This window comes from Corvus moneduloides, chromosome 14, assembly GCF_009650955.1.
Source record: "Corvus moneduloides isolate bCorMon1 chromosome 14, bCorMon1.pri, whole genome shotgun sequence".
Classification (NCBI taxonomy): Eukaryota; Metazoa; Chordata; class Aves; order Passeriformes; family Corvidae; genus Corvus; species Corvus moneduloides.
In genome coordinates, this window is record NC_045489.1 from 14,029,556 (window position 1) to 14,057,491 (window position 27,936).

The 27,936-nt window shown below is 40.0% G+C and overlaps 1 protein-coding gene across 8 annotated transcripts in view; it reads right to left on the reverse strand.

Moving 5' to 3' along the window:
• AFF2 (AF4/FMR2 family member 2) overlaps nt 1–27,936 on the reverse strand; it is a 336,455-nt gene that overhangs the window by 84,669 nt on the left and 223,850 nt on the right. For all 8 annotated transcript variants that reach the window (XM_032124430.1, XM_032124431.1, XM_032124429.1 and 5 more), the window contains exon 8: nt 12,384–12,435. In XM_032124430.1, coding sequence (XP_031980321.1) covers nt 12,384–12,435 — 52 coding nt within the window. The remainder of the gene's footprint in view (nt 1–12,383; nt 12,436–27,936) is intronic.

Consider the following 27,936-nt stretch of genomic DNA (forward strand, 5'->3'; position numbering starts at 1 on the left):
TGGGTTGCAGTGTATTCTATTACCATCCTCATGAGCTGTTGAAATCAGGTGGGGCAGTATTTCCTTGCCTCCTGCCCCCAGACTATCTTCCTGTTAATGGCCCATCGCTGTCCTGCCCCATGACTCACAGATAACTCCCTCCGGACTATCTTCTGTTAATGAGCCCATCAACGCCTGGCCTCATGACTCATCATCCCATTGTGAGATGCTCCACCCAGAGGGAGGAACCAAGCATCCCATCATGGATATAATCTGAGATTCTGAACACCAGAGACACCCTTTCCACTGGATTTCCAGAGGACAGGAGCTACACAGCCACCACTGGACCTTCTGAGGAAGAGCAGACCCTTTTTACAGGATCACTGCTTCAACAGAACCACAGCCATCACTTCAGGAGGACTGCAGCCACCATTCTACCAGACTGCTACCACCACCCTGCCTAACAGGGTGTCAGGTTGTATCCTGACTCTGTCAGTTTGAACCAGTGTTTTCTTTTTTTTTCCCCTTTTATTTCCCCATTAAATTGTTATTCTGACTTGGTGCCTCCCACTGGTTTGTTTTCAAACTAGTACAACAAGTAAGAAACTGGTTTTGACTTCACAATGATTCCTAAACTTCATGTGTTAAAAGTATTACCTAGAAACAGAGCAGGTGGGAGGTCCCTGAACCACCATATATGTGCCCTGAGTGACAGATGCTGCTGCCAAAGATTGAAATGAAATTGGACTGGTATAATGTAATATTCAATGGGTGTTAGGAGAATTACATCATGGGACCTTTGCTAATTTTGAGCTTGAAAACATGCATTAAAATAATTTAGGATGATTAGAAAATGAAAGCCAGAGTGAACCAGACAATCATTCCACTTTAATTTGTAATTTTCTTCTGACTTTTTTTTAACAATTATGGCCTCTCCATAATTGTGCTTTTGCTCCCTAAGACCTTATTTCAGCAGCTGACTCCAGTGTTGAATAAGAAAGAAGAAGATGAGGAATATGTGAAAAACAGTAAGACACAGAGGCTCACCCCTCAGAGAATTTTTGCCCAGAGATGTTTTACCGTGATTCTTGTAGCTGTGAATGACTCTTACCTCTACACCTGATTTTGCTGCTAGTTGTTTTACCATTATCTGAAGAGGCACCTGCACCATGCTGTACTACACACTCTGTAGTGTGGATTTACCCATAAACTTACTTTGTTAGAAGGTATTTAATTATTACACAAAAGATTAAACATGGGAATAAGCACAAACTGCTTCTAGATTGTGCACAAGGACTGCAAAATGTGAAAATGATGCTTTTCTTCATCACTATCAATTACGTGACTGGCTTTTGGATTGAATGAACCAGAAAAAGTACTCCAGTCAGTACAACTTTCCTACATCACAAAGGAGAGGAGAATGAACTGACAAGAGGACAGCTCAAAAATAACCAAGTAAAATAGTTGGCGTCTGCAAAAGGCAAATTATATTTCTGGTGAAGTGTTACAGGGGAAGTGTCTGCTATCCAAAGTAAAGATATATCTTCCATTGCATAACTGAAAATCCAGGATTTTCATCGAGAAGTATTTGACTTTAAGAAAGTGAAATTAGATACAAAACTTTTCTCAAGAATGCCCCCTCACCCTCTTGACTCAGAAGCACTGGCGAGCCAGCTAAGAAGGCAATTGCTGAGCCTCAAAGCATCTTATAGGGTGAGACAGATGACACTTCATGCCATCGTATGTCTTGGCAGAAGAAGGCAGACCTTCATGCTCAAACTTTTCCCCTTTTTCCAGGACCTGCTGCAACTCTAACTCAGGTTTATCTCCCAGTTTCTAACCAGCTCTGTCTGCTTGGGTGAACAGCCAAGTGACTCTACACAAAAAAGTTTACAACCCACCACACTCTTCTGTGCTGTAGGTATAGAAGAGACTCCTCAGAGACTCAATTCAACAGTACAGTAAAAACAAAGACAATTTCCACATTAGTTAAGTTATATATATATAGCATTTATATTTCCTCCTAGATTATAATTTGCTTTGGAACTTATACCATGCTCTTATTTATACAGAATGCCTTCTCTATGATCCTCAGTAATCAACTGAGACCCACGACTTACCGACTGCGCTGTGCTCTGATTTCTCCAGTTATATAGTTGGTGTTAAATACGACTTCCTGTGGAGGAGAACATGGTGTGCAGCAAACAAACCATCCAGGACTGTGCTGGGAATCCGAAAGCCAAAACCCAAGGCCTGAAGTATCAGTATGTGTATGTATAAACATGTGTTGTGTTCCTTATATTTTTTTCTTCTTTACTTCATTGGTTACATTCTCCTCTACCTGTCCCCTAACATCAACAGAGGAGATTGTATTTCTTTCTTGCTAATTGCCTTTGACATGAAGTTGGCAACCTTGTATTTGAGATTGTGTGTGTGATGTTCCCAGTCAGTCTCACCTCGAGGACAAAAAGCCCAGTGTTACTGTATCTCGGACCAAAAACAATGGAGAAGATACTGTCCCCCTCATGTCACAGTTTTAAAAATGAGTATTTTTCCTTCAGGATTCAAATGTGTGGAATGGATTAGCCAAAAACCATTTTTTGAAATATCAAGTCACCAAGCATGTGGTTATCTGCAAATCAGAATGGTTCACTGAGCCCTCGCTGTGTATGAACCACAGAGAGCTCCCATCATTGCTGTGAGCGATGCAGTAACCTTCACGGCTTCACAGAGAGATGCTCAGGAGTACTTGAAATACTGCAAATTTCATTTCAATTGTTGCAGTGGAGGTTGGGTAAAACAAAACAAGTGTTTAAGTGACCAAATCTAAACCAGTCTGTCTTTGGTTTAGGAGTCACGCTCATTGTTGATGAAAGTGAACTGCTTTTAACTGAGATACAACACAGATGTATTTGGGCTTCTACTAGCAATTTTTTCCAAATCCCTGTTTTCCATCAGGCTAACAGTCGAAATCAAACTGAGAAAGTGTGCAATTAAAAAATGTGGCCACTTCCAATTCTTGAAGAACTATTCTCTAATTTTTTTTTTTTTTTAAGAGAGAAAAGAGCTACACACACTGAGCACACACTGCACTCTGAGGAGTGCTTGGCTGCTTGTGTAGACATATCTGAGCTGGCTTTAAATTAGCTGGTGTGGTTTCTGTGAACATTGTTGCTTTTGCCACACAGGTTTCAGTTTACTCAGTGTCTTTGGTGAACTTTACAATACAAACTGTTACAGCTATCTGTCAGTGAGCAGCTGTACTACAAAAATAACTCACATAACATGTTTGCTTATTTTAGGACTTCAACTGTAATGTACCTAGACAAAAGAGGCTTGAAACAGTGTCTTCCTTTCCCATAAAAAATGCTCTTGACAGGAAGTCGCTACCTGTACTAATTTTGAGTCCTCAATTCAACAAAGGAGAAATTTTAACATGACATTACAAATTCTACTTATTCTGCTTTTGCAGCCCTATGAACCATTGTAACCTACCCCAGGTGACTCTGCCTTGTCTGGGGAGTTGGACTCGGCCTCCTGAGATCTCTTCCAACCCTAACTATTCTGTGATCCTGAAATTCTGTGATTGTCAAGTTAATTTAAAAATGCTAACCAGTGTCTCACGAAGCCCAGTAGATTTAAGTGTTCTGACAGCACCAATTGACTACAGGAGAGAACAGAACTCTATCTAGAGCTAGGCCTGATATTTCATAAGAATTGTTTTATTTGGAGAACAACTATACATCCCTGGTGACAGAAGTTCAGAAAACTGTACTGAATGGTCCATTTTTAAGAAAAAAATTCCACACTGAAATTCTGGTTTGGAACATCCTTTCCTACCAAATAATTAGTTTCAAATTGATTACAAATGACCAAGGCTTAGTGGACTATAGTCCTATTGTGAAAATATAAAGGATCCACCTGTAACTAAACTCAGTATTTGCCATTGTCTTATTTACTGATGATTTTTCTAAAATGTGTGTTTGGTTCAACCCTCCAGAAAGGTAATAAATAATAAAAAAATCCATTCCTTGTTGGGTTTTCTCTATAGCTGCACTTCATCATGTTAATCACATGATTTAAAAATTGAGGAGGCAGAAGAAACATAGAAAAGGTCAAGAATCATTTATAAGAGAAATAAAAAGTCTTCCCTAAACTTCCTCCAAGGAATAAGCAGCAAAAGGTTTGTTTCAAAGAATATCCTGTGACCTTACTGTCCAGCTACAGACAGTCACCATGATCTGTGTATTCCTCAGTTTCCCAGTTCTAGCAGGAGAACCATCTTTTGTATCCCTGAAACTCATCTCAAGAGTGCTGATATTTTGTGGTCTATTGTTAAGGTCTCTCTCTGTGCCAGGTGTAGTTTTAGAGTACAGTGCCTGATTGTTATTTTTGCAATGTTCACTTGCTCTGCCACAATGGACAGGTGGGCACCTCAAGACACAGCCCCTTGTACTCCTGCTCATTTGCACTTCATGCCCTTAGGTTTTCCTTTGTGATAAAGGCCTTTATCTCATTCCTTTGGGAATCCAACCCACCCTTAGTCTTCTCCCTACTTTAAATAAATGAATAGTTCCCTAGACTTAAGAAGCAAAAGGGCAGAGTCACAGAGTACCAGCAGTGGCAGTAAATTGATGTTTCTGCTGTTCATGCTACCCATTTATTTCCTGTGTAGGACGAAAGACTTTGAGGATTTTAATTTATACTGAACATTACATCTATACTGAATGTTAAATGTATTACAAACAGGAAGCAGACACAACAGAGGTAAAAAAACATGAAATAACTCTTTGCTGACCTTGGTCTGGTTTAGTACATTGCTCAGATGACTTAGTTAATTACTAAATTGCACAGTTCCAAAAATTATACTTAATTGTATTGCCATGAAATTGGTAATTTTGCAAAGCAGGCACACTCTCCATGAGAACACCCTGCTCAAATAAATTGCACTGTCACACTGTGGTCCTGACCTGTCCCTGTGTGCAGGCAGATCTGTTCTGGGAAGATTCATCCTGCCAGCACAGAACAGAGCACCTACAACCTCAGCAAACCTTGCAGTGGCAGATGAATTCATCCTAAGAAAAATTAAGGTGTTTAGTTTTCACTACTGTTCTCTTTCTGGAATACCTCCAGGGGAGATCAAATTTCACTTCTCTCCTTATTCTGGCTGACAGAGGCTAATTACTGGATTTATCATGCCCTTTTCAGCACCTACTTTACACTTTTTCTGACCACCTATGAGTCTCTCCTTCAGCCTTTTGCAACCCTGCCTGTCTCAAACCCAGAACTAGCACTATCTTCTATTGGTGTAAAAAACTCACAGGAATTCAGATTTTGAAGTTCATAGATGGTTACTTAGGCTTTTACAGAAGAGCAACTCTGCAGATGGCCAGTGTAAGAAAACCAGACACTTTCTTCACCAAAATGCTTCATGAGACATTCATGATAAAAATCACACTCTCCTTCTGAGGAGAAAAGGGAGATAAATGTGTCCTATGTGGTCAGATTAGTGAGTGCTGAGCACTGAGATGGCCTGCAGGTATCACAGACTTCAGATTTATTTTACAGGATAGTCTGGCCAAGTCTGGCTTTTCTCTTAGCAACAACAATGCTGGGGTTGACCAATTCTCTCACCTGCTGCTGCCTCTGCTTTGTTGCCAAAACACTACGGGGCTTTTGCATAAGTAGCATACATAGCAAGAGGCTCTGGGGAAATATATTTTCCTCCATGCTTATAATAAAGACTCCTTTACAAAAAATTGTGCGTACAACCATGCGCACACACACAGAGTACATGGCCCGTCCTGTGGACTGATAGCCTCATCTCCCTCCTCTCTCCCAACCCAAAAAGGTTGGCAGATCTCCAGCATCAGGTTCTTATGGCTACACTGAGGAACAACCTCTATTTAACTAGTGACAGAGGCATCAGGGGTTCTAAAGCTTCTCCCTCACTTGAATGACGTCTTACAGAGCTTGGCAGCTTCAGGCTGGTGGCAGGAGAAGTGAATGCAGGAGCAGCCCATCTTAAAGAGAGTTCTGGGGGATTATGGAGTGCCTGCTTACTTGTGGGGAAGAGAAGAGAGGGCTTCTTGAAGATGTATCATGTAAAACTTCTTTTCAACGAAGGCATTTCATTCCCACTTCGTTAGGGCTGCCTAACAGGCATGTCAGCATTTCTTTTCCTCTGTTGCTTTCTCTACTGCAGTGGAGGGTTTTTGACACTGAGCTGCCAGTGTCAACACTTGGAAACACTTGGAAAAGGTGAAGCAGTGGGAGGGATGGAGTTCCTCCAGCTCCTGTGCTGGTCTGGGCAGCTGCTGCCCCAGAGCCCAGGTAAGATCACAGCTGCAACCTGCAGGGGCAAAGTCCTTCTTTGATCTGTACTCCTCTGCACTCTACAGCAACCATTTTTGCTGAGGGTTGTGTTAATCCCCTTCCTCACTGATGGATGACCTCCACAACAACAACACGTGTGAAAAAAATTACATGTGATTCTGTGAATTTGAACAAGTTAAAAGCTTTTGATAACACAGTGTATTTTAGTGGTGTGCTATGCTCTTTGCAGAAAGCTCAGCCCAGATCTCAGGGTGGCTACTGAAAGCTTCTGCTGATAATAAACAAATGATATGAACCTATGTGATTACCATGTGAATTATAACCTTAGATATGTCAGTCATCAAATCTCTTACTACCAAAGATTTGCCTAACAGAAAATGGAGTATTAATTTACACAGTTGATGATATATTGTTGTTTCAACCAGGGTTGTGCACAATAAAATAATTCGAATAACAATTAAAATGGACTGAGGTAGCAAGAAGGGACATATATCCATGAAAGATTTTTCATGGTTAGAGACTGACAAGGTTGGAGAATGACTGTATTATCCTAATAGCTTCTGTTTTCATTAATGGCTTAATGGAAACATTTCCCTACAATTATAAAGCATGGCTGCAGATCTTAAGCACTGCAATGTGTGTTCTTTATCAAACACATACTGCTGTGGCTACAACTGATGCTGCACCACTCTGGGATTTCAGTGGAACCCAATGACAGATAAACTGTTTACATTAGAAGACTCTATCAAAGTTATTTTGCACCTAGTTTCATCCTAATCCATCTGATTTTTCTATAGCTTTGACAAGATGACCTCTCTCACTGTGTGTGCAGTATTGATGTCATTACTGAAGAGCTGTTCTTCAGCCTTTCTGCTGATAACAAAGTAAATGGAAATGTAGAGAAACCTTGGGGAGGTAAACAGCTTGTTCAGGATCTAGCTAAAAAAATGGGAAAAATACAACAGGAAAGGATATCTATTGTTACAAGGAAAGTGATCACTGTTGCTTTAAACAGTAACACTTTAAAAAGTGTTTACATGATATGATGAAGGCATATTATGCCTTAGAACCTCATAAACTTTAAAAAAATTAACTTGAATAAAGGCAATGAAAGCTCAGCATGTAGTACAAGAATTCAAGGCTCAGCCTATGGCTGATTACCTTTTTAGACTCAGCTAAAAAGTCAAACATTTTGAATTCAATTACCTTATACTGACCTGTCAAAAAAGAATTATGTTTATGTAAAATACAAACAATAGAGTGGGGCCATGGATTACATGCATGTCTTGTGTTTCTAGAGTTTTCAGAGAAGTGGCAATCACTAAGGGGAGAAGAAAAAAAAATCAAATAGAAAAGAAAAACATCTTAGTGATTTGTTCTGCCAAAACCACTATATACATGAAATACTGAAAATGGAGCAGGTCTGTAACGAGTATCAAAGTTTCTTTGGTTCAAAACCACACAGAACACTACCAATGTGCTTTAAATTAAGTACACATTTAAAAGGTTAACGGGACTATTCCTTAGGCAGAAGAACAAAGAGGAGCTGGTTAAAGAAAATTGGGTACACTACAGCTACTTAAAGTACTGTATCCAGGCACAACTCATTTGGATGCCTTTGAGCTCAAAGCTAATTTGAATTATACAGAGGTGTTTCAGAGAACAAAAATACCAACCTGTGTTTTATCTAAGCTCTTTCAGCTGAACTGAGCTACTAATTAAAAATCTTCACTACTCTTCCTAATTTCTGATGTACTTTTTTAACAGAGTAATAAAGCCATCTAAAAAGCTGTGTCCTTCCTCAGAGAAGAGTGTTAACATTAGCATTTCTGAAATACCTTGTCATCTCCTGGTTTTACTAACAGCATGTCTGTCATCTGCCTTAGTTGTACCTCTTGTAGCCAGTCTGAACATCCTGTGCCATACTGAATGCAATACTGATGCATGTGCCAATGTTGCTCTCAGTGGCAACACCAAAAGAGTTCACAATCCAGGCAATGCTTACATGTAACAGTACCTCTCAAATAATACATTAAACAGATGTGTACCTGATATTATAAATATGTGACATAAAATTCTATTGGGTTGGTCAGTGTGCATATTAAAAACCATTCAAGTAGGTCAAATTGTGGATAACTTAAAACTTTAAAGACAGCAATTTTAATAAAACTGTCAATACAATTTTCTTTGTAAAAACATTTGACACTGATTATGCTGCTTATATTGAAAGAGAAACACAAGGTCTGTATCTTCAGATCTTTTATTGAACTGTGAGCACAGCATCAATAACTGCTTCTCAGCTGTAAATGAAAATTGATTCCAGATCTAACCCATCGTTTTCTGTGTGTCTTTAATCCCAAATCACCCACAATGAGACATAAGAATCAGCATTTTTATCTATGGGACAAAGCATGTGTCACATGGGCAGCTCCACAGTGTCTGCACTGGAGGCACTGTGGTTGTGTTTACACGTGCAAGATGCAGGAGGTAAATGCAGCCTCTCCCTGCCAGGGCCAAAAGGTGGGAACAGGAGTTTGCAGCTCTGGTGGAGTCATTGCAACTTGTCTCATGCTCTACTGCAATGACCAACATGGTCCAAAGCTTTACAGATCTGAAATCTGAAGGGACCTACAGTGAATATCTCACTGGACCTCCTGCAGGTCACAGCCCAAAAAAATTCACTCAACAATTTCTGCATCAGGCCCACAGCTGCCAGAAGGCTAAATGGAAAAGAAACCCACAAAGTTTCCATGCAATTTGCAGCAGTTTGGAACAAGTAGGTTGAATTTGCAGTCAGCTCTCACTTGCTGAAGCCTCTTAAGCCCTCTGGGGTGAAATTAAAGTGTACAGCCTCCTTCATCTTTTCTTGGTGATGTGTTGCTAGGCCATCATTATATGTGCCTTAACCAAAATAGACATAACACTTCCATTAAGGAGGATTCTCCAAATCATGTTTATAACTTTCAGGAGCAATTTCCACTTATTCAAAATTCTGTTTGAAAAGGCAATGCCAAAACTGGGCAGCACACTCAGTAACAGCCTTGCTGATGCTATCTGTAGAATAAATACCTTCCATTGACTTCGACCTGGTAGTTCCTATCCTATCCAGAAATGAAGGTCAACTTCTCAGTTACATGACTGACTGGAGCTATTGTGTGTTGTGCTCCTCCTCAGCAGTGGGGAGAAAAAGAAGGAGATCTGTAACACCTGAAATAGTACAAGGCCACAGACCCCTGAGTAAATGCAATCCAGTTCATAAATAAGGGTGCTTGTTCATAGGAGTGAGGGAGGAAAACAGAAGAGCTTTGTTTCTTGCAGCAAGTTTCTAACAATCTTCCACCATGACAAATGCACTACTGGTAGTCTCAGAAGATGGGCTGATAGATCAAACTCTCTCCACATATTGTAGACTTTCACTAAAAGTTGATATCCAAGTGCATTTATAGATTGGTGTCACTACTGTCCTGCCATGTAAAAATTGAAGGGTTTCTAGTAATTCCCAAAGGACAAATACTAGGGCTCCCTATCACACCACTGATCTCAACAAATTTCAATTTCCTTGAAATTAGAGTAGAAATAAAGAAGAAAACCTTGATTTTTACATTCTCTGTTGGGGTTTTTTGAATACAAATGAGTAAATGCCAGCTCATGCTTCACACTGGCTGCAGGCTTATAGAAGAAAAAATCATAAACACTGTAAAGACAATGATTCCATTTCCTTATAGAAATGCTGCATAAACTGCTAGAATGGTTTTGAGCTGAGAGTTTTAATCTTTTCTCTTCCTGCCAGAATGAGCACATGTGTACACCTGAATAACAATCATCATTTGACTGCAAAATATTTAGGTTAAAAAAGCCCTCGAAGTTACTTTGTTGATGTTTATGTGTCTGACCAGTGGGCCAGATCAACCTTTCTTCCAATTTCCAATCCCCTCTCCTTAAAGAGATGTGGCAGAGGCTGCTGAAGTGTAATGAGTGAGAGATGCAGCAGAGTCATGCTGCTCAGCATTGCAAGGCCTTAGCCTGCCAAAAATATAAAGGCAGACACTTACAGTCATTCATTCAGGAAACCTAAAAAGCTGTGAGCTGTATAATTTTGTCTATACCCTATTTGTAACACAAATAGAAGAGATGCAACCATACATATATGGGGTACACAGGAAAGCTGAAGGTTCCCTTGAAGTGCAGGGCATTTAAGAAATGTTCTCACTGTGCCTGTGTCCAGTTACTTTATTTGGAATCCCTAAGGATACAGGTCAGTTTATAGATGACACCAAGTTGGGCTGTCAGTGGTGGGCTTGGTAGTTCTCAGTTAAGAGTTGGACTTGATGATCTTAAGAGATATTTTCTTACTGAAATGATTGTATGAAAAAAAGCCCAGAAATTTTCTAAGTAGTACAAAATTTTGAGAAACTACATGAACGGTCCCTATGGTGCTCTCTTGTTTGTCTGCAGCCTATGCTGTGAATGGTATCACTGGGAAGACACGTGGAACTTCGGTGCAGTCTGAGGCTTCCTGCAGCTCGGGCACATCCCCACCACAGAAGGGCCCAGGCTGCAGCCCTGTCCTGGGAGCAGTGTGACACTGCTCACACACATGAGGCATATCCCACACTGACAGCAGAGACGTTCCAGAGCTGTCAGTACCCTCTGTGCACTGTATTCTTTCCTGCTCAGGATTAACATCAGAGATGACATCTGCTCAAGTCAGTGAGGGCTTTTCATTTGATGTCAGCAAACACTGGTCCAGGCATTTGCTTCTTCATTCACCAGTGAGAAGGGATTTCATCCTAGCAGTATAAACTGTGTAAACTCAGAATTCTGCAAATTCTACTTAAGTCACTAGAAAACTGTTACTGTGGGAAAACAACAGTAACTGCTACCTGCCAATGTATTTCCATTTATGTATTTTAGGCATCTCAGGATCACAGTGTCATTTTACAGGACCATTTGGGCCATCACCATATTTGCACAACACTGCATTGCACAAGTACAGGATTTCAACCCTTTGGCTTCAGAAGACAGTGCTAAAAAATACTGACTTGTATGACTAAGGGGTCAACTTTCACCAGAAGGTAAATCTTTCCTGGCATGATCCTAAAGGATGGATTAGGTAGGCTGAAGGAGAACATTTAGGTGGTTTAAAAATAAATAAGAAAGAACTATTGGCCTATAATTAACATTTCCCAGACTGAGCAGATGATCTTATGCTGAATTATAGCATCACCTTCCTCTCTATTGCAGACATTCAAACATTTGAGCCTGCTGCATATATGAAGTAAAATAAAGGATGAATTTAACACAAAGTTTCATTTTTTTTCCCGATAAGAATGTTGAGAGTATGAATTTCACCAGCTTTCTTTCCCAGCATTAGCCATACATATTTATAAATGGGAACAATAGAGAATGACATGAGCCAGTTTTCTGAAAATGATTCTTCATTAACATCCCAAGTACGTGGAGAAACTTTCAGTATTGATTTAGAGCTACATGCTGAGGGCTTTCCCTTTCACAAATGGGAATCACTGGATTACTGTGGACTCCCAGCCCTTCACTCTCTGACTGGAACAAAATCTTACCGGCGAAATTTTCTCGTGTGGGATTGTATAAATGGATTACAAACCGGAAACCAACTCTGTAGTTGTGTTGGTGCTCTGATGTGGTCATTTTACACACGCTTCCAAAAAGCTCATCAAGTCAGAAAATGGGTGCAAAGCAAGGGGAGGCTGTTCCACAGTTAGCTTGGTAGAATGGAGGACAGGGATTCAGACCACATTAGCTGTTCCTGAGTGATGCTCTGTGTAGTCTCTAATTCAAAGGTTAGTAAGTCATATTTTGGTTTAGTTTAATCCACTTCACAAAGTTAACCAACAAAACTGAAATGCATTCCTGTTTGAGAGTAAGTTTCCTCCAATGAGAAAGAAGCAAACAAGGTTTAAGCCAATGGATTCTGCAGCACACCAAAATGCTTTTCATGCAAATATAGTAAGTCAGCATACAAACAGATCCAACCTATGAAAAACTTTGTCAGATTAAATGGTCTGTGCACTTATATTAGATGTATTTACCTGTTCATTGTCATCTTCATCACTGCTAAGTTTTAGATCATCCTCAAGCATTCTGAAAAAAAAGAGAAACAATACAGAATTATATTTAATGAATTAACTTCATGTACAATGAGCCAAATCTACACCTCAGCAAAGTCAAAGGAAAAACTCTCTTTCAATTCAAAACAGGAAAATCAGACCTGAGGTAAGTAAACTGATGAATACCCCATATATGTATGTATTAGTGCTTCTTTGTGATGCTAGGGAAGAACAAATGACTTTCAGACTCATCCATCATGAAGTTTGGCAGCCAGCTGCTCTTTCATGTCCTCTTTTATTGTCTCACAGGGATTAGTCCATATACACCTATATGTATTTCTAAATCAGAAGAGAAATTCAGCTTCAAGACTGCTAAAAACGGAGAAAAAGTCATCCATGTTTCATTCTCAATCTGGGGCACCACCAATTTCCTTTCTGGTACCAATCCCTCTACCTTATCAAACTGAGAATGCAAAGTGGAGAACAGCAAGAAGAGGAGGTGCTTGTTTGAGGTTTGATGGGACCTCACAGTCGTTAGTATCCAAAGGCAGAGCAAACCTTTTCCAATCTGGGAACTTGCCAGTTCATATCCCCATTTTTATGTACTTATTTTTTAATACAGGGAAATCTCACAGTTGTGTGAGATTTTCTGTGCCCTGCACTTGGTTAAAGGGGAAGGACGCTCCTAAAAGATGTGGCTGGCCCTATGCCTCCTTCCCTTCTTTTGGCAGAAGAGAGAGTTGAATTGCACATTACTATATTAACACTCATATGACTTCTTTTTCTTTTAATCCAAGACTTGGGTATGGGAAAATTCATGGGGCAAGAAACCATGTTATTTGCTGCTACAGAGACAGAAAAGGTCTCTTCTTTGGGGGTCTGTCTAATCAAAAAGACGAGCAGTCACCAAATACACTCCCGTATAGCTTCCCATATATTCACACTTTTATCTGAGCTGATAATCATCTGGGCTCACTTCTACCTCACACCCATCTTTTCACCTTGGCAAATTGTCTTATCCCAGGATGACGTATGAATGAATCAGCACATCTCCCTCCCATCTGCTGTGACAGCCACTAAAATTGCACATCTTCCTTTCTGCCAGCCCCAGCTCCTCTACCCACTGCAGGAGGCTTGCAAATTGCAATTATTGTTTCCTTTCTGCCATGATAGAGACTGAAGTCTATGATTTTTTATTGTTAGCCTTTAAATAACTCTAGCAATCAATGGATGTTCTGTTAGGAAGGGTTTTTTTTTTGTTTGAAGACTACCAGTAAATCATGGAAGCCTCCTGATACATGGAATTTTAGGGGAGGGGACAATAATCCTAAATGTGCAAATATCAGGACATTCGAAGCCCTAATGGTGGCCTCAAAAAGAGAAAGTGAAGGAGATCTTTAAACTGGTTTGTGAGTCATCTGTCTTTTAGTGACCTCTGTCGTCAGGCAACCCAGTGGTTACAAAGTATCTGGACACGTAACTACCAGTCATTAGCATCCTGATAAATGGCGATGCCTCCCTGTAATACGTGAACCCATAAAAGTACGTCTGCAGCATGGATAAAAAAAAAAAAAAAAAATTTCTTCTAAAAGTTAGGATTCGCGGTGGGTTGACCTTGGCTGGATGCCAGGTGCCCACTAAAGCTGCTCTATCTCTCCTCTCTTCATCTGGACAGGAGAGAGAAAATGTAACAGAAGGCTCGTGGGTCGAGAAAAGGACAGGGAGAGATCACTCAGCAATTACTGTCATGGGCAAAACAGACTCGATTTGGGGAAATTAATTGGAAGTATTGCCAATGAAATCAGAGTAGGGCAATTAGAAACAAAACCAAATGATAAAACATCGTCCCCCCACCCTTCCCTTCTTCCTGGGCTGGACTTCACTTGCAGTTTTCTCTGCCTCCCCCTCCCCTCACAGCGGTGCAGGGGGATGGGGAATGGGGGTTATGGTCAGTTCATTGTACGCTGTCTCTGCAGGCTCTTCCTCCTCAGGGGGAGGACTCCTCCCACGCTTCCCCTCTTCTTCCAGCCTGGGGCGTCTCCTGCAGGAGCCGGCCCCTCACAAACTTCTCCAACTCGAGCCCTTCCCACAGGCTGCACTTCTTGAGGAACTGTCCCAGAGTGGGTCCCTTCTGTGGGTACATCCTCCAGGCACAGGCTGCTCAAGTGTGGGTCCCCCAGGGGTCACAAGTGCTGGCATCCCCCTGCTCCAGCGTGGGCTCCTCTCTCACACGGACACAGGTCCTGCCAGTGCAGGCTTCCCATGGGGTCCCAGCCTCCTTCGGGCATCCCCCTGCTCTGGCCTGGGCTCCTCTCTGGGCTGCAGCTGCATCTCTGCTCCCCACGGAGCCCCTGGGCTGCAGGGGCACAGCTGCCTCTCCATGGGCAGCACCAGGGGCTGCAGGGGAATCTCTGCTTGGGCACCTGGAGCACCTCCTGCCCCTCCTGCACCGACCTGGGTGTCTGCAAGGCTGTTCCTCTCACATATTCTCTCTCCTCTCTTCCAGCTGCTGTTGCACAGCAGTTCTTTTCCCTTTTTAAAATCTGTTATGCCAGAGGCACTGCCACTGTCACTGCTGGGCTCAGCCTTGGCCAGTGGCAGTCCATCCTGGAGCTGGTTGGCATTGGCCGTGTTGGAAATGGGGGAAGCTTCCAGCAGCTTCCCACAGAAGCCAACCCTGCAGCCCCTCTGCTACCAAAACCTTGCCATTCAAACCCAATACTCAATTTTTCAGGAATTATTAATCTTTAGAGGCCGGGACTCTGGTGATGAACAGAAACTTTTAATGCTGTTTATCTAGCAGACACATTCATTTGTTTCCCCAGAGCCATTACTTGCTGTGCCATTCTCAATGTATCGCTGTGCCTTGATCTATCCACAGTTCCTGATTGTTATCTGCAAGTCTCATTACACCAGAAGGACAATACCCCCAGGAAACCGAGACCGTTTTCATACAGGACTATATCATTTTGACTCTTAACTCTAATTCAATCCTACACTCCTACTTTTAAACCTACATTTCACTTTAATGTGTAAATTATCCACTGCTTTAAAGAATCACTGCTAGATAATGCATTCTATTGTTATTTTTTAATGCAGATTTAAGTGGACATAATGCAAAGATCTTTTCATGAATGAAACCCAAAGGGTGGTATGTGGTTTTTTTTTTTTCTTTCAGCTATTGGGTGGTTTGGTTTTTGGTTTTGGGGTTTTTTTTTTCATTTGTTACATGTTAAATTCCTTTTCGACATACCCTGGTAGAAATAAACCAAAAAGGACAAAAGAAATTCCACATTGGATAAATGGAAAGAACAAAGAAGAAAACATAAAAAAGATAAATGGATACACTTACTAAACTAACCCTACAGCCATCTGAAATGGCTGATTAATAACTGTCCTCATACAGCCTATACTGCAGATACTTTCTAACAAGTACAGTAAGCGCAAGACATGTTTATTGAATATTGAAAAATATAAAATTGATATAAAACATGATTAGTAGGAAGGACAACTGTTAGAGTTGGTTTCAGAGAAACTAAATTTGCAGGATTTATGAATTCCCTTCATGAGACTAATAGATGTTTAGACGACTAGAGAGAGGAAACAAATTGGATTTTGGCATTTCTTCAGTAATTCCAAGCTCATCACTTGGAGTATATAATTCTTCTCAGCCCGTTCTGCTAAATGAAGAATATGTCATCCCATTCAGTTCCAAAACTCAAAGCTGAAACAACTAAACCAACCAGCTTCTAAAATGCATCATGCTCTTCTGGCAGATGGAATAATTAAAGAGAAACTGAGTTAGTATCAACCAGAAATATATGGTAGCCAGAGAAGCAAGGAAATAAATTAAAAATACACAGTGTGTGCAAGTGTAGAATGCCGAACATTTCAAATAACCTACTCCCAGAGAATACTGGTCAGAAAAAGCAGTATTTTACAGAATGCAGAGGACTAGATGGTGTTCCACAATTTTAAAATGTGCTTAATATTCTGAAGACATGGGTCACAGTAGCTTGTACTGTTTAATGTTTCTATTAACTCTCATTTATAAGCAAGTACCATCTGATTGCACTCAAAGCCCAATAAGGACTTTTTAGATTGCCAGCAATCTTAATTCAAGGTGACTATTTCACTATCATATCTAGAAAGGTATTTCAGCTTCAAAGCCCTGAGACAGAAGAGCTCTGTATCTTCAGCTCTCCAAAACACCGTCTGGATGGTGTGAACATGAAATTAGGCACTCCTGAGTGAAAGGTCCCTGGAAATACCCATATGATCTAGTCTGCTCTGTGTAATTGCTCATCTCAGAAGCACCCAGACTGGAGATTACAGAGTATATTTGCTATTAAGATCAGGACAGCTATTAATAAAGGCCAATTTGGAGGCTATGTTAAAATTACAATGAATACTGTCAATGAGGGCAAATCAAAGAGAAAACTGCCTGTATCAGAAAGCTATCTCCAGGGGTGTTATGAATTCATTTTATTTCCTATTCTTCTCTGACCCAGCTGACATTATTATTGAATATACATGTACTTGTTTGTCTTTTCATCCATAGCTAATGCAAAACACCACTTTAGGGAAAGAACAGGATTAAGAAGGATTTTTTATTTCATTATTAGAGCAATGCCATTTACTCTAACAGCAGAAGTTGTGTCAGCACATTTATTATAATCTATAATTTTCAGAGGTTTATAATTTGGAATTTGAAATTATTGCAAAGCAGGAATGTTGGGACAAAGCAACACATTTATCTCCGGTGTAAGTAGGGGCAATCTCACTGACTGACTACAATATCCACTTCCTCCAGGGATGAATTTGCTCCCAAAGCAGATTGTTCCTACATTACAAATTTAACTAGACAAATGGCTGAACAAGGGCTTTATTAGGATGAGTTCTCTGAAAGTCGCACTAGAAATAGCAAGAACATGATCACTGAAATGGGACTTGTAGCCCATCCTGACTTTTGAGTTCAGCAGATGTTTTGTGCACACCAGACCTGCTGGTTTGGGATCCTGTCAACGAGCAAGTGAAGATTTGATTAGGAGACATGAGAGAATTCACTCCCTGAAAAAGCACTACCACAGTATCACTCCATTTCAGTTATTTTTATAGAAGACTCTGAACTTCTTAAAGGAGGATTTTCATGGCATCCTTTTTTTTTTTTTTTTTTTTTTTTTAATGTATAACGTATTTAAATGTTTTTAACAAATGAATAAGGTCCTGATTGCTGGTAGACATCTGGGAATGCTATGCATTTGTTCCTGCTCTGGTTGTGGAGGGCTGGGATGGGAGTCTGCTGTGTTTATAGTAACATGTTTGGTGATACAGCTTCCTTAAGGAGGAGGCATTTAAAAGGCAGCATGGACAGGACAAGGTTTTGCATGTCTAATTTGCTCTGGGATCAGCTCACCACTGCACTGGGGCTCACTCCAATGTGAAAAAAGTCTTGTGGGAATGAAAAGGATGAAGGAAAGTGATGAGGGTGTTGCAAGCAGACAGGCAAGGGAATACTGGGCAATTCCCTGATCCTGAGCTGCCCAGAAAATTAACTCGCTCACGTCAAACCACATCTGTACAAAATGCATATCCCATCTGAGTCACACCACAACAAACACAAGTGTTGCTTCTGCAGGAAGGAGGAGGACAGGCAGTGGTGTTAACCAGACATACAGACATGCTGTTCTTTTCTTGCCAGGTTTGTCTCTGGTAAAATGGGAATACATTTGTAAGATTTCCGTGCTACTAGTTATTCCATTCGATATTAAAGAGACAGCTTAGACTGTTACAGCAAGTTTCAAACTTTTAAAACTTAGTAAGACTTAATCCAGAACAGGCAGGAATCTAATAAATGTCTTTGAGATTAAAAAAGTGGTACATTGCAGCCTGAGCTATGATGCCCTTGTCACTCCTGTTAGCAGCAATATTCCTGGGGAGGGAACATGGTCCATGCAAATATTAACTAGCACTGAGATGCAACCTTTTCTACATCTGCACTTGCTTGGAAATAAGGCCATCAGTTCAACACAATCTCTGCTGGTTTACCCCATGGACTTCATACCCAACTTGTTTTTCATTTTCCTAGTGCATTTCTCTGTAGTATATAAGGCTTCTCTGAGAGTGGTAACTCAAAAGGTATCATGCAAATGACAAACTGTATAATGGAATTCAGATGTATTTCAAGAATGTGTTGCACACACTGGAGCACAATTTTATCATTTATCAAGGGGGAAGAAGGGGGCCTATGTGTGTGAAAACATCTAACAATAGATTTCCCCAGAGAAGTTCATAATACAGTGAACAAAAAACTGAGGAAATGAAAATAAATGGTAGAGTAATTCCAAAGGAAAAAAGAAGATCTTTTGTTTTAAAACATCCCATCAATAAATCTTGAAACCTTACATTTATTCTTTTGCTGAAATGTGCAAGTCATCCTTACATTATTTCCTCTGAGATACTGTAAGAGTTATGGTAAAAGGAAATCTCAGAAGATTAAATGGAATTTACAAGCACCATTTACCTTAATAGTCAGGACCATTTGTCCAGCAATTTTATACATACTTAAATAAAATGTATTAATTTTTCCCTTCTCCTCATCCACCATTTTCTTTCATTGCATTTTTGTCAATAATGATGAAGTCAGTCTTGCAAACTGTTACTCACAGAAGTAACTTCTGCTCATTAACTCATAGTTTCAGTGGCCTGAATAGGGCTAATTTGCTGAAGGTATAGATCAACTCCTCAGTGTATGGCCTGAAATCACCTCCCCTTAGAAAGGGCTGAAGTCAAGTTTTGTGTCTTCATTGCAAAACAACCTGTGAGCAATAAAGGTGCCTGTTCTCTTTCCTGCCACAGGAAAGGCACTCATTATCCTGCTGACATGGTCAGCCTCCCTCTGACCACTGATGGAGAACAATGGCTTGCTAGGACACCCTCCATTGTGTGTTGTCACATGCAGCCTGCCTTAGTGTTCCTGGCACCATATCAGTAATTAGTGTAATTACAGCTGGTGAGAGAGAAGTAACCCCTGTGGTTTTCTATTAGGTACCTCACAATTAGAGAGTGCACTTCATTACTCATCTCTCTGTATCATCTCTTAATTTCAAAAGGATTAAGCAAAATTAATTCTTTCAGTAGAAGAATTTCTTTATCCAGCCATCCATTAATGTCTATGTATAAAAAGCTCTTCAAGGCAACTAAGATATTAAGTTGCTACTAACTGCATTATAACTACTGCTCTGTTGACAGACATTTTGTGTTTCATTAAAGCTGAGACAAGAACTTTTGGAGGAGGGAGAAACCTGCTGCCAACTTTTATGGGAATCTGTATGTTTAGCACAAATAATAATACTCTATTATAATAATACTAATTAATAATACTAATAATACTAAATAATACTAAGAATACAAACAATACTCTGGTATATCCAATAACTTCACAGCTCTATTGAGCTTCAATCCTGCTTGCAAACAATGCTTCCAACAGAATGGGACCAGAATGGGGTAAAAATGTCTTAACAGTGTAATGGGAAGTGGCAAAAAAAAAATCACAGAAAGCAGTAGCCTTTTGTTTCAAGTTGGTGAATTGATGCCTTCTGCCTTAGCAAAGCTCCATCTCCTTCACCTTGTGTTTCTTTCCCTCACTGCACAGTGACTCTTTAGTACAATGCACATCTCTGTTTGCTAAGTTCAGAGTATGATGTATCACTGAAGCAAAAAGAGGGGGAAAAATGAGAGAAAAGACAGGCAAGAACAAAGAAAAGTATGGGTCCAGGAAAAACACTGGGAGGGACTAGTAGTTTCTAAAAATGCCAGTATAAAATGTCCATTCTTAAAGTTTGTGAAGAATAAAAATGAGTACCCCACCTTTTTTAGTGTGTTCAGTTCTGACAGTGTGCACAAAGCTTTTACTATTTTCCCTTTGATAAACTGCAATGGCTGATATAATTCTGGGTTCTGCTATTTATCAAGAGCAATATATAGTCCAAGAGTCATTTCTGTGATACATACTCATTTCCAATACATTCCACATGAAAAACACCTGCTTACTCCAACGATATTTGATTAAAACTGTCTCCTAGCCAGAGCACCAGTATTTTCTCTGGTAAACAAGCCTTCAGCTGGCATATTTACACACAAGGGCTACAGGAACTTAGCACACAGTTAAACAATGATTGATAATTCTACCACCACTTGCAAAGGTGACTTTAAAAAATCATACCAGAAAATATAATAAAGAAATTTGTTCAACAAGGAATGAAATAACACAGGACTGGCTCATCTATCCAATGCTCCACTTTGCATATGGAAGGACATTAGTTTTATTCATTGATGATATTCTTTTATCTTTCATTTTATTTCTTTTTTTAATCTGGTAAAAAGGTGAGTCCTTCAACGAGCTGTTTGATGAGCTGCCAGTACCAACATGACATTCACAAATCTTCCTCTGTGCACTCTTTCCCCCTTACATAGACCAACTTTGTATCTGAAGACCAGAGTTCTTTTGTTTCTGCAGATTGAAAATCAGTTGTGTCTGGTAATCTGAAGCTTCACTAACCTGTTCTAGAGTGGAAGCAACTTTTTTTGCTCATTAAAACCTTTCTACTGATGTATTTTTGCATCTCCTTCTGCCATTTGAACTACTTGCCTCTAATTTCCACCTGCTGTCTGCGAAGTTCAGTGCCATGAAGAGAGACCACAATTCAGTGTTAGTGATGGGAATGACACTGAGTCCTGAAGGCCCTTTGCAGAGGCAGCACAGACTGAGATGAACTCTGCTCTTCTGGCATAAGGACTGTGTGGAGCTGGGCAGGGGGTGATGAGGAGAAGAAACTCCTCCATGCTTGCTGTGGAGTAAGGCAACACAGCAGCTCACCAGGTGATTGCAGGAATAGCAACAAAGACCCCCTGACAGTGTCCTGAGGCTGAGAGGTGTTTAAATCCCTGCAGTCAATTAGTCCTTAAGAATGAATTGCTGGGGAGGAGTGGTCCTGTGACCCTTTGACTGGGTCTGGCTTCTTCATTTCTGTGCAAAAGAACAACAGCTTAATAAAACGGTAAAGTAATTCTTTACTTGTTCAAAAGGAAGAATCAAGATGTTTAATAAAGACTGGTAGAAGGAGGTCTTCCAGCAGCAGATACTGAAAAGGCCACACAATGCAGTTGTGACACGGCTTTCAGTGATATGTTATGGAGAATGGGACCTTTAGCTTCAGAAACAGTCCTTGTGCATATGGAGGAAAGTGAAATTTGCCATGTCTGATTTTTAAAGAATGCTGTAAGCTTAGTGGCTGACTTACAGATTTTCAGGGGTGTGCATTACCAAAGCAGAATTCCAAGCAGGAATCCAAGTCCTCTGTTACGGCCTTCTGATGGTGCACGGTGAGTAAAGAGCAGGGGTCAGCCATAGAGAAGATGAGCAAGTACCAGGGGCTTGTGTGTGCGTGGGAGAAGTGACCAGGCCTTTCAGGGCTGCAAAGGCACTACACCTCTACAAAAAGTACTGCTGGACCATGCCAGGTACACAGGGTAGTTCAGGGATGATCTCAGCAAAAATCCCCACAGAAAGCAAACATAAGGTGATCTTGGGGAAGGTGACCTTCATTTTCACTGCCCTAATTTGTGTTCAGTTTTTAAAGGCACTTTTGTACCTGCAAAATCCTACATCAAGAATCCACAGCTATCACACTGATCTGATACAGACTTTGCAAAGAGAAATGCATCTTCAGTAAGACTGTTCACTTCTGTCCCTAAATGAACATTCTGTTGATCAGTCTAAAAATGTATAAGCAGATTAATCCAAGCAGTACTAAAACTAATGTAAATAGAGGGGATAAAACCAAGCAAGACTAAAACTAATATAAATAGATCGGATAAATGAAAAAAATACTTAAATGATTTCTGAATCTGGATGATTTATAAGGCACTGCATATGCATGAGAGAAATCAAGTACTAAGCACAGTCCTGAAAACACTGACTCATGCAAATAATCCTTGCTCCTGCAAGCACTATTTTTCAGGCTCAGATCCAAACACAATGCCTGACACTGTTTGCTCTGATAATCACTCTAAGATAAACAGATATGAATAACTGCAAATACTTCCAAGCATTTCCTTTCACTTATAATGTAAAAAGAAAAATTAGAGGATAAAATGAAAATGTATGTTTCCACTTCCAGATTTCATACATCATTAATTCTGTAAAAATATATCCATCTTCATGCTGATAGTTCTCTTTGCTTGGCAAGCTTGAAGAATGCAATATGCTAGATAACCTGATTGAAAATTTGATCCTATTGTTTAACAAAATGAAGATTGTTTCATAAGGGGCTCCACCATGTCTGTGCACATTTTCCCCTAAGTAACAGTATAAGACTTGCATTTCCCCAGACAGCTGAACATTTACGTTGATGTACTTGGCTACAGATCCAATCTTGCTCTGGCTATAATACAGGAGAATTTTCCTCAGCATTTTGAATTATGGCACTGAAATAATTTAACAGTGCCTTCTGTGCATGTTACACAAGTTTTCTGATACAGCTAGCTCTTACTGAAAGTTTGCTTACCCTAAAAATTGTGCCACATGGTTAAACCATTCTTTGTCATGAAAATTGAGGGCATTTTTTTCAGTATCACTGCAAATGGTGTAACTCTGGAGAAGCCAGCATTTCCCCACAGCCATGCATACCCTATGTACACACACCCTCCAATCTTTATATTCCCTAGGAAGCCCAGGTTACTTCTGAGCCCTCTGCTAATTCGTGTTTGCAGAGCCCTCTACAGTGTTGGAAGAATGAAGCTATGAGGAACCAAGAAAGGAACATTCTGTGGTTGGTTCAAATGGGGGCATTAGAGATACTCACAGACATGATTTATGTCCAGTTACAGAATCACAGACAGCTGGGGTGGGAAGTACCTCTGGGGTCCATCTAGTTCAACCCCCCTGCTAAAGCAGGTTCACCCAGAGCAGGTTGCACAGGATCACATCCAGACAGATTTTGAATATCTCCAGTGAGGGAGGGAGACTCCACAACCTCTCTGGGCAGTCTGTTCCAATGTTCAGTCACTCTCACACTAAAATTTCTTCTCCTATTCAGATGGAATTTTCTGTGTTTCGGTTTGTATCCACTGTCCCTTGCCCTCTCTGCTTTAATATTTCTCTCCCAAATTCATCTTGAGACCACCCTGGTCTTCCTTTACCACAAAGCCTTTGAGGAACATCAGGGTTGATTCTCTGAGGTAGGTTAATTCTATTTTCATACCAAATTAGTTATGAGATGAAATACATGTTACCATTGGAAAAAACCTCAAAATACGGTCCTCAGTGCTAAAAACATTCTAAAAAAGAAAATTCAAGACTACCAATTTTTTGCCTTTCTTTTTGACCGTTTATATCATGTCTGGCACTTGGTTTCTTTGTCCATGACTTCAGTACCTCAATGTTATTATCAGACAAATAAACAAGAAAATTAGTACATAAAATTGATAGATGGATACCCCATGTTTTACTTCAAAGGGCAAAACTTAGGGATGATGCAGACTTAATTTAATTGATGAAGTCTAGTGACATCATGACTTTTACAAGGACAAATAATAGAATAATAATATGTCAAAATTGTCAGACTGGATCAGGTCCACGGTACATCTAGTTCTACATCTTGTCAGAGGAGGTTGTTCAATGGAACAATTTGTTAGTACTGAACTATTTTTCCTAATATAGCTGGGATGAGACACCGGTTCATTATGCTCGTGAAGCACATATGTCTCCCCAAATTCTTCATTGCAATTTTTTTCAGAGTTTCTTTGAACCCTGGCTCCACTGTTGGCAGGAACCTGAGTCCTAACTTTCAGCTGTGTAAGAACCTATTTGTTTTTCCTGGCCTTTTTATCCTAAAATTTAAATTATGAGAAAATAAATGGGAATTTCATAGGTTCTAAGTGAGTCTACGTGCTTGCCTCCCATCAAATTTCAAAACTTCATTTTCTGTCAGAATAGTTAAAAGGACATAACACACCTTTTTTCCTAAGACTGTTCTTTTGTACTTTCTCATCTTACTCTACACATCTGCCATAGCAAGTCTAAATCTTAGTGACAGTGATCTTCTGAGGAACAAGTGTGTACATTCACCTTACGCCTGACTTGCAAGCTGCAAAGCCCTCCCCACGTTTGCTGAGTTTTGATGTTAGTTCCATTGAAAAAGGATGAGTCCCACCAAGAGGAAATTGCACAATACACCTTGTACTTGGTGCATGAGCTGCTAATCCACAGACTAATCCAGTTGATACATATGGTTAGGCAGTTGGGTAACTATCAGGGCACAACACCACCTTTCATCTCCTAAGGTAATGCAGAAGTTATATCTCAAATCCAATTTAAATTGGTACTCCCTTAGCTTAAAGATAATTTCTCTCTAATCCTCTTCTGGTTGTCTATAGGGTAACCTTCAAAATCCCAGAAATGACACTGTAAAAAAATGATCAAGCCGTAATTTTTTAGCACAAAACCTAGCTATTTTTCCTGGTAGCACTATGTCCCAGCTGTTATCAGATTCAAGAATTTTTCAACTGCCTTGAACTCTGCATTTATTTTACTTTTCCAGATTTTTGCCAATGAAAATACCTCAGCACTGCTTGAAGAGAAAATAATCTTGTCAGTTTTATTGTGCCATATCTGAGATGATGAAGGTCATGCTAACTACAAGTCTGTTCCAATTGCTACGGGGTTGGGTGAAGTGGGCTTTTTATTTTATTTTTGGTTTTCCCCTAGCTCCTACCACAAAGTAATAGGGATTTTCCCCTTTCATTCATCTTGCCTTTTGTTGTTTTTAATCGACCACCCATCAGTGCCGAATTGCCTTGTAACTGTCTGCTGAGCTTTCATTTGACAGAGATAGCTGCTATTGTTAGCAGGAGCCTTCACTTCAGCCCATTTAACTTTCCTCAGTTTGACAGCTTCACAATAGCCACCTTCCATCTAAAGAAAACTGTGATTTAGTAGAAAGGGAATGTGGGACAACAGCCTGATCTGTCACTCAGTCTCCAGTGAGTTCTCTTGGCATAAAGTTCCCCCACAAAGCTGGAGGATGAAATACTACATGAAAATAAGACGGTCATGAGACATGTTCTGTTATATATTCTGGCAAAATCTAAACAGCAATCACATTTAAAAATACAGCCCTTTCCTGTCATTAATACCCCACACTGGACAGCAAAATAAATACTTTGACTAATTCTAAATTTCCATTTTTTACTTACATTCCAGAGTAATACTTGACTTTTTCCCTCCCTCTTTTATTCCCCTAGTAATTGTTCTCAGATTGATCTACAACAGCTCTTAGTGGAAACAATATGTCACAAGTAAATTAAAGCTTTCATTGGACCAGTCGTTGGTCCTACTCCATGTAAGTCTACATGAAAAGATGTTGATGAATTAAGAGCCTGGATGTCCTCCCTTATTGACAATTTAAAAAGTCAAATTATATCTGATTTAGCACAGCCCCTGAATACTTCCCAGCTCAGTTCCACACTCAGCTTTCCTTTCATATGTGCTGTGGAAATACATTTGTAGCTGATTTTTAGCTCTTGTGCATTTATGCCTAATGGCCTTATGCATTTAAGCTTAAATCTGGTTTCATCATCTGGCATAAATGACAAGCTGTAGATGTCCCACTATTAGATTTCCCGGTGCCATTTTTTTTCCTAGCCAGTTAAATAACATTATTTTCTTGTCCAAAATATCAGTTCCCAGTTTGATGAATGTTCTCTTGCTAAAAAAAATGTCTAGAAAATTGAATTTGATTACCACAAAGCATAATTTATTTCAGTCTATCTATATGCCTTTCTTTAACTCTCATTTAACTTCATCAGAAGGAGCATGAGAAAACAGAGTTGGTAGAGCTGCATGCTGGAAAACGAACCCACTAAATTGAATTCCATATTCACTTGAGTTTAAGAATAATTTCCTGATATTTAAAATAAGTAAGTTACTTTGGTAGTGGTGCCTAAACACTGAGCAACACGGGAACTTTTCTTTTGCAGCAGCCATTCAAAACTGCATGAAGACATTACCACAACTATATAGAAAGGTGTGTACAGAAACGGAGACAGCAAATCAGATAACAGATAAACTCCAGTAAAAAGACAGATAATAGTTACTAGAGAAGAATCTATTGCCCAGAGTTCACTTGTGAGAGAGTACCCACGAGGCTGCAACTCGGAAGAACACCAGACTGCTCCACTGTTTCTAATTAGAGAGGACATCCTTCATTTTATAGCTCCTGTGGTCTAATTTGTAGAGAGCCATATCCCCTAAAGCTTTCTGTAAACCAAATTAAAACTCATTCCATCAAGGAGTTCTAGCAATCTATGGTCTCTGATCACAATACATACTCATGGTCATGGAGCTGCTGCAGGCAGTCAGCTGGGGGGGTGCTGTCTTTTTTTCTTTTTTTTTTTTTTTAATTTTAATTTTTTTAAAGGAAACAACAAATTTCTTCTAGAAAAAAAAAAAATTTAAAGACCAGAGAATCTGGTTCTGTTTAAACAGTCATTCATGAGAAGGAACAGTACACACAGTCTCTCTGTACTGATTTTCCTGGTATTCTCTGACTTTTAATTAAAACATTTTTCTTCCTCCTTTTTTTACTCAAGACACCTCAAAGCTTCAGCTCAACAAACATTGCTAGCAATATTTTTTTCTCTAAATTAAAAAAAGTTAGCTTAGGGCATTTTGGAAGCCTTAAGACTCCATGAATGCTTTTGAAGTTTGCAGTCCCTTCTCAACCCAGAAAACATTCATATCGTGTGCAGCAGTAACACAAACACCCTACTGGTCTTTAACCCAGCTCTGGACAAGGAGAGGAAATTCTGTCTTTATGTCCATTCAGCCTTTGGTCTCTATGCCACCACTATCAAGAGTGCCAATTAGCATTCCAGCTCGTGGATTTGGATGTGAGTTAGACTCCAAGAGAGAACTTCATTTCACAAAGACATTAACTAGCTCTGAGAGTGTGATTACTTTTGTTCTCTACAAACCTGCCTTGAATTTGAACGGGTAATCTGAAGGTGAAAGTATCCATCAGCCTTATCATCAGGGCAGCCTGTGCCAGCCAGAGTACCCTTTACACCAAGAATTTGGTGTCAGTTGATGGTTGAACTTCTTGGACACACACAATTCCCTGAAAACACAACCCTCTTCCATCCCTGTGGGATTTGGTATAAGCACAGAAATTTATGTGCTTGTATCAATCAACACTGCAAACACCAAGACAGATGCTTGTTTCCTTCCACATGCAAAGGGACTGAGCTAAATTTCTTCAAGCAAGCTTTCAAGAAAGTATTTATCACAGCTGGTGTAATTACAGAATTACCTGTGAAAACCCACAAAGGCTGAGGGATCTGATGAATAAGTGGAAAACTACAGCATAATATCAAACAAAATGTCTACTGTCAAAATATTCCACTTGGTAAAGGTCACATACTCCCTGCCTTGAGGAACAGCAGAGCACACTTTGAATGCAGGCAGGTGAGAGCT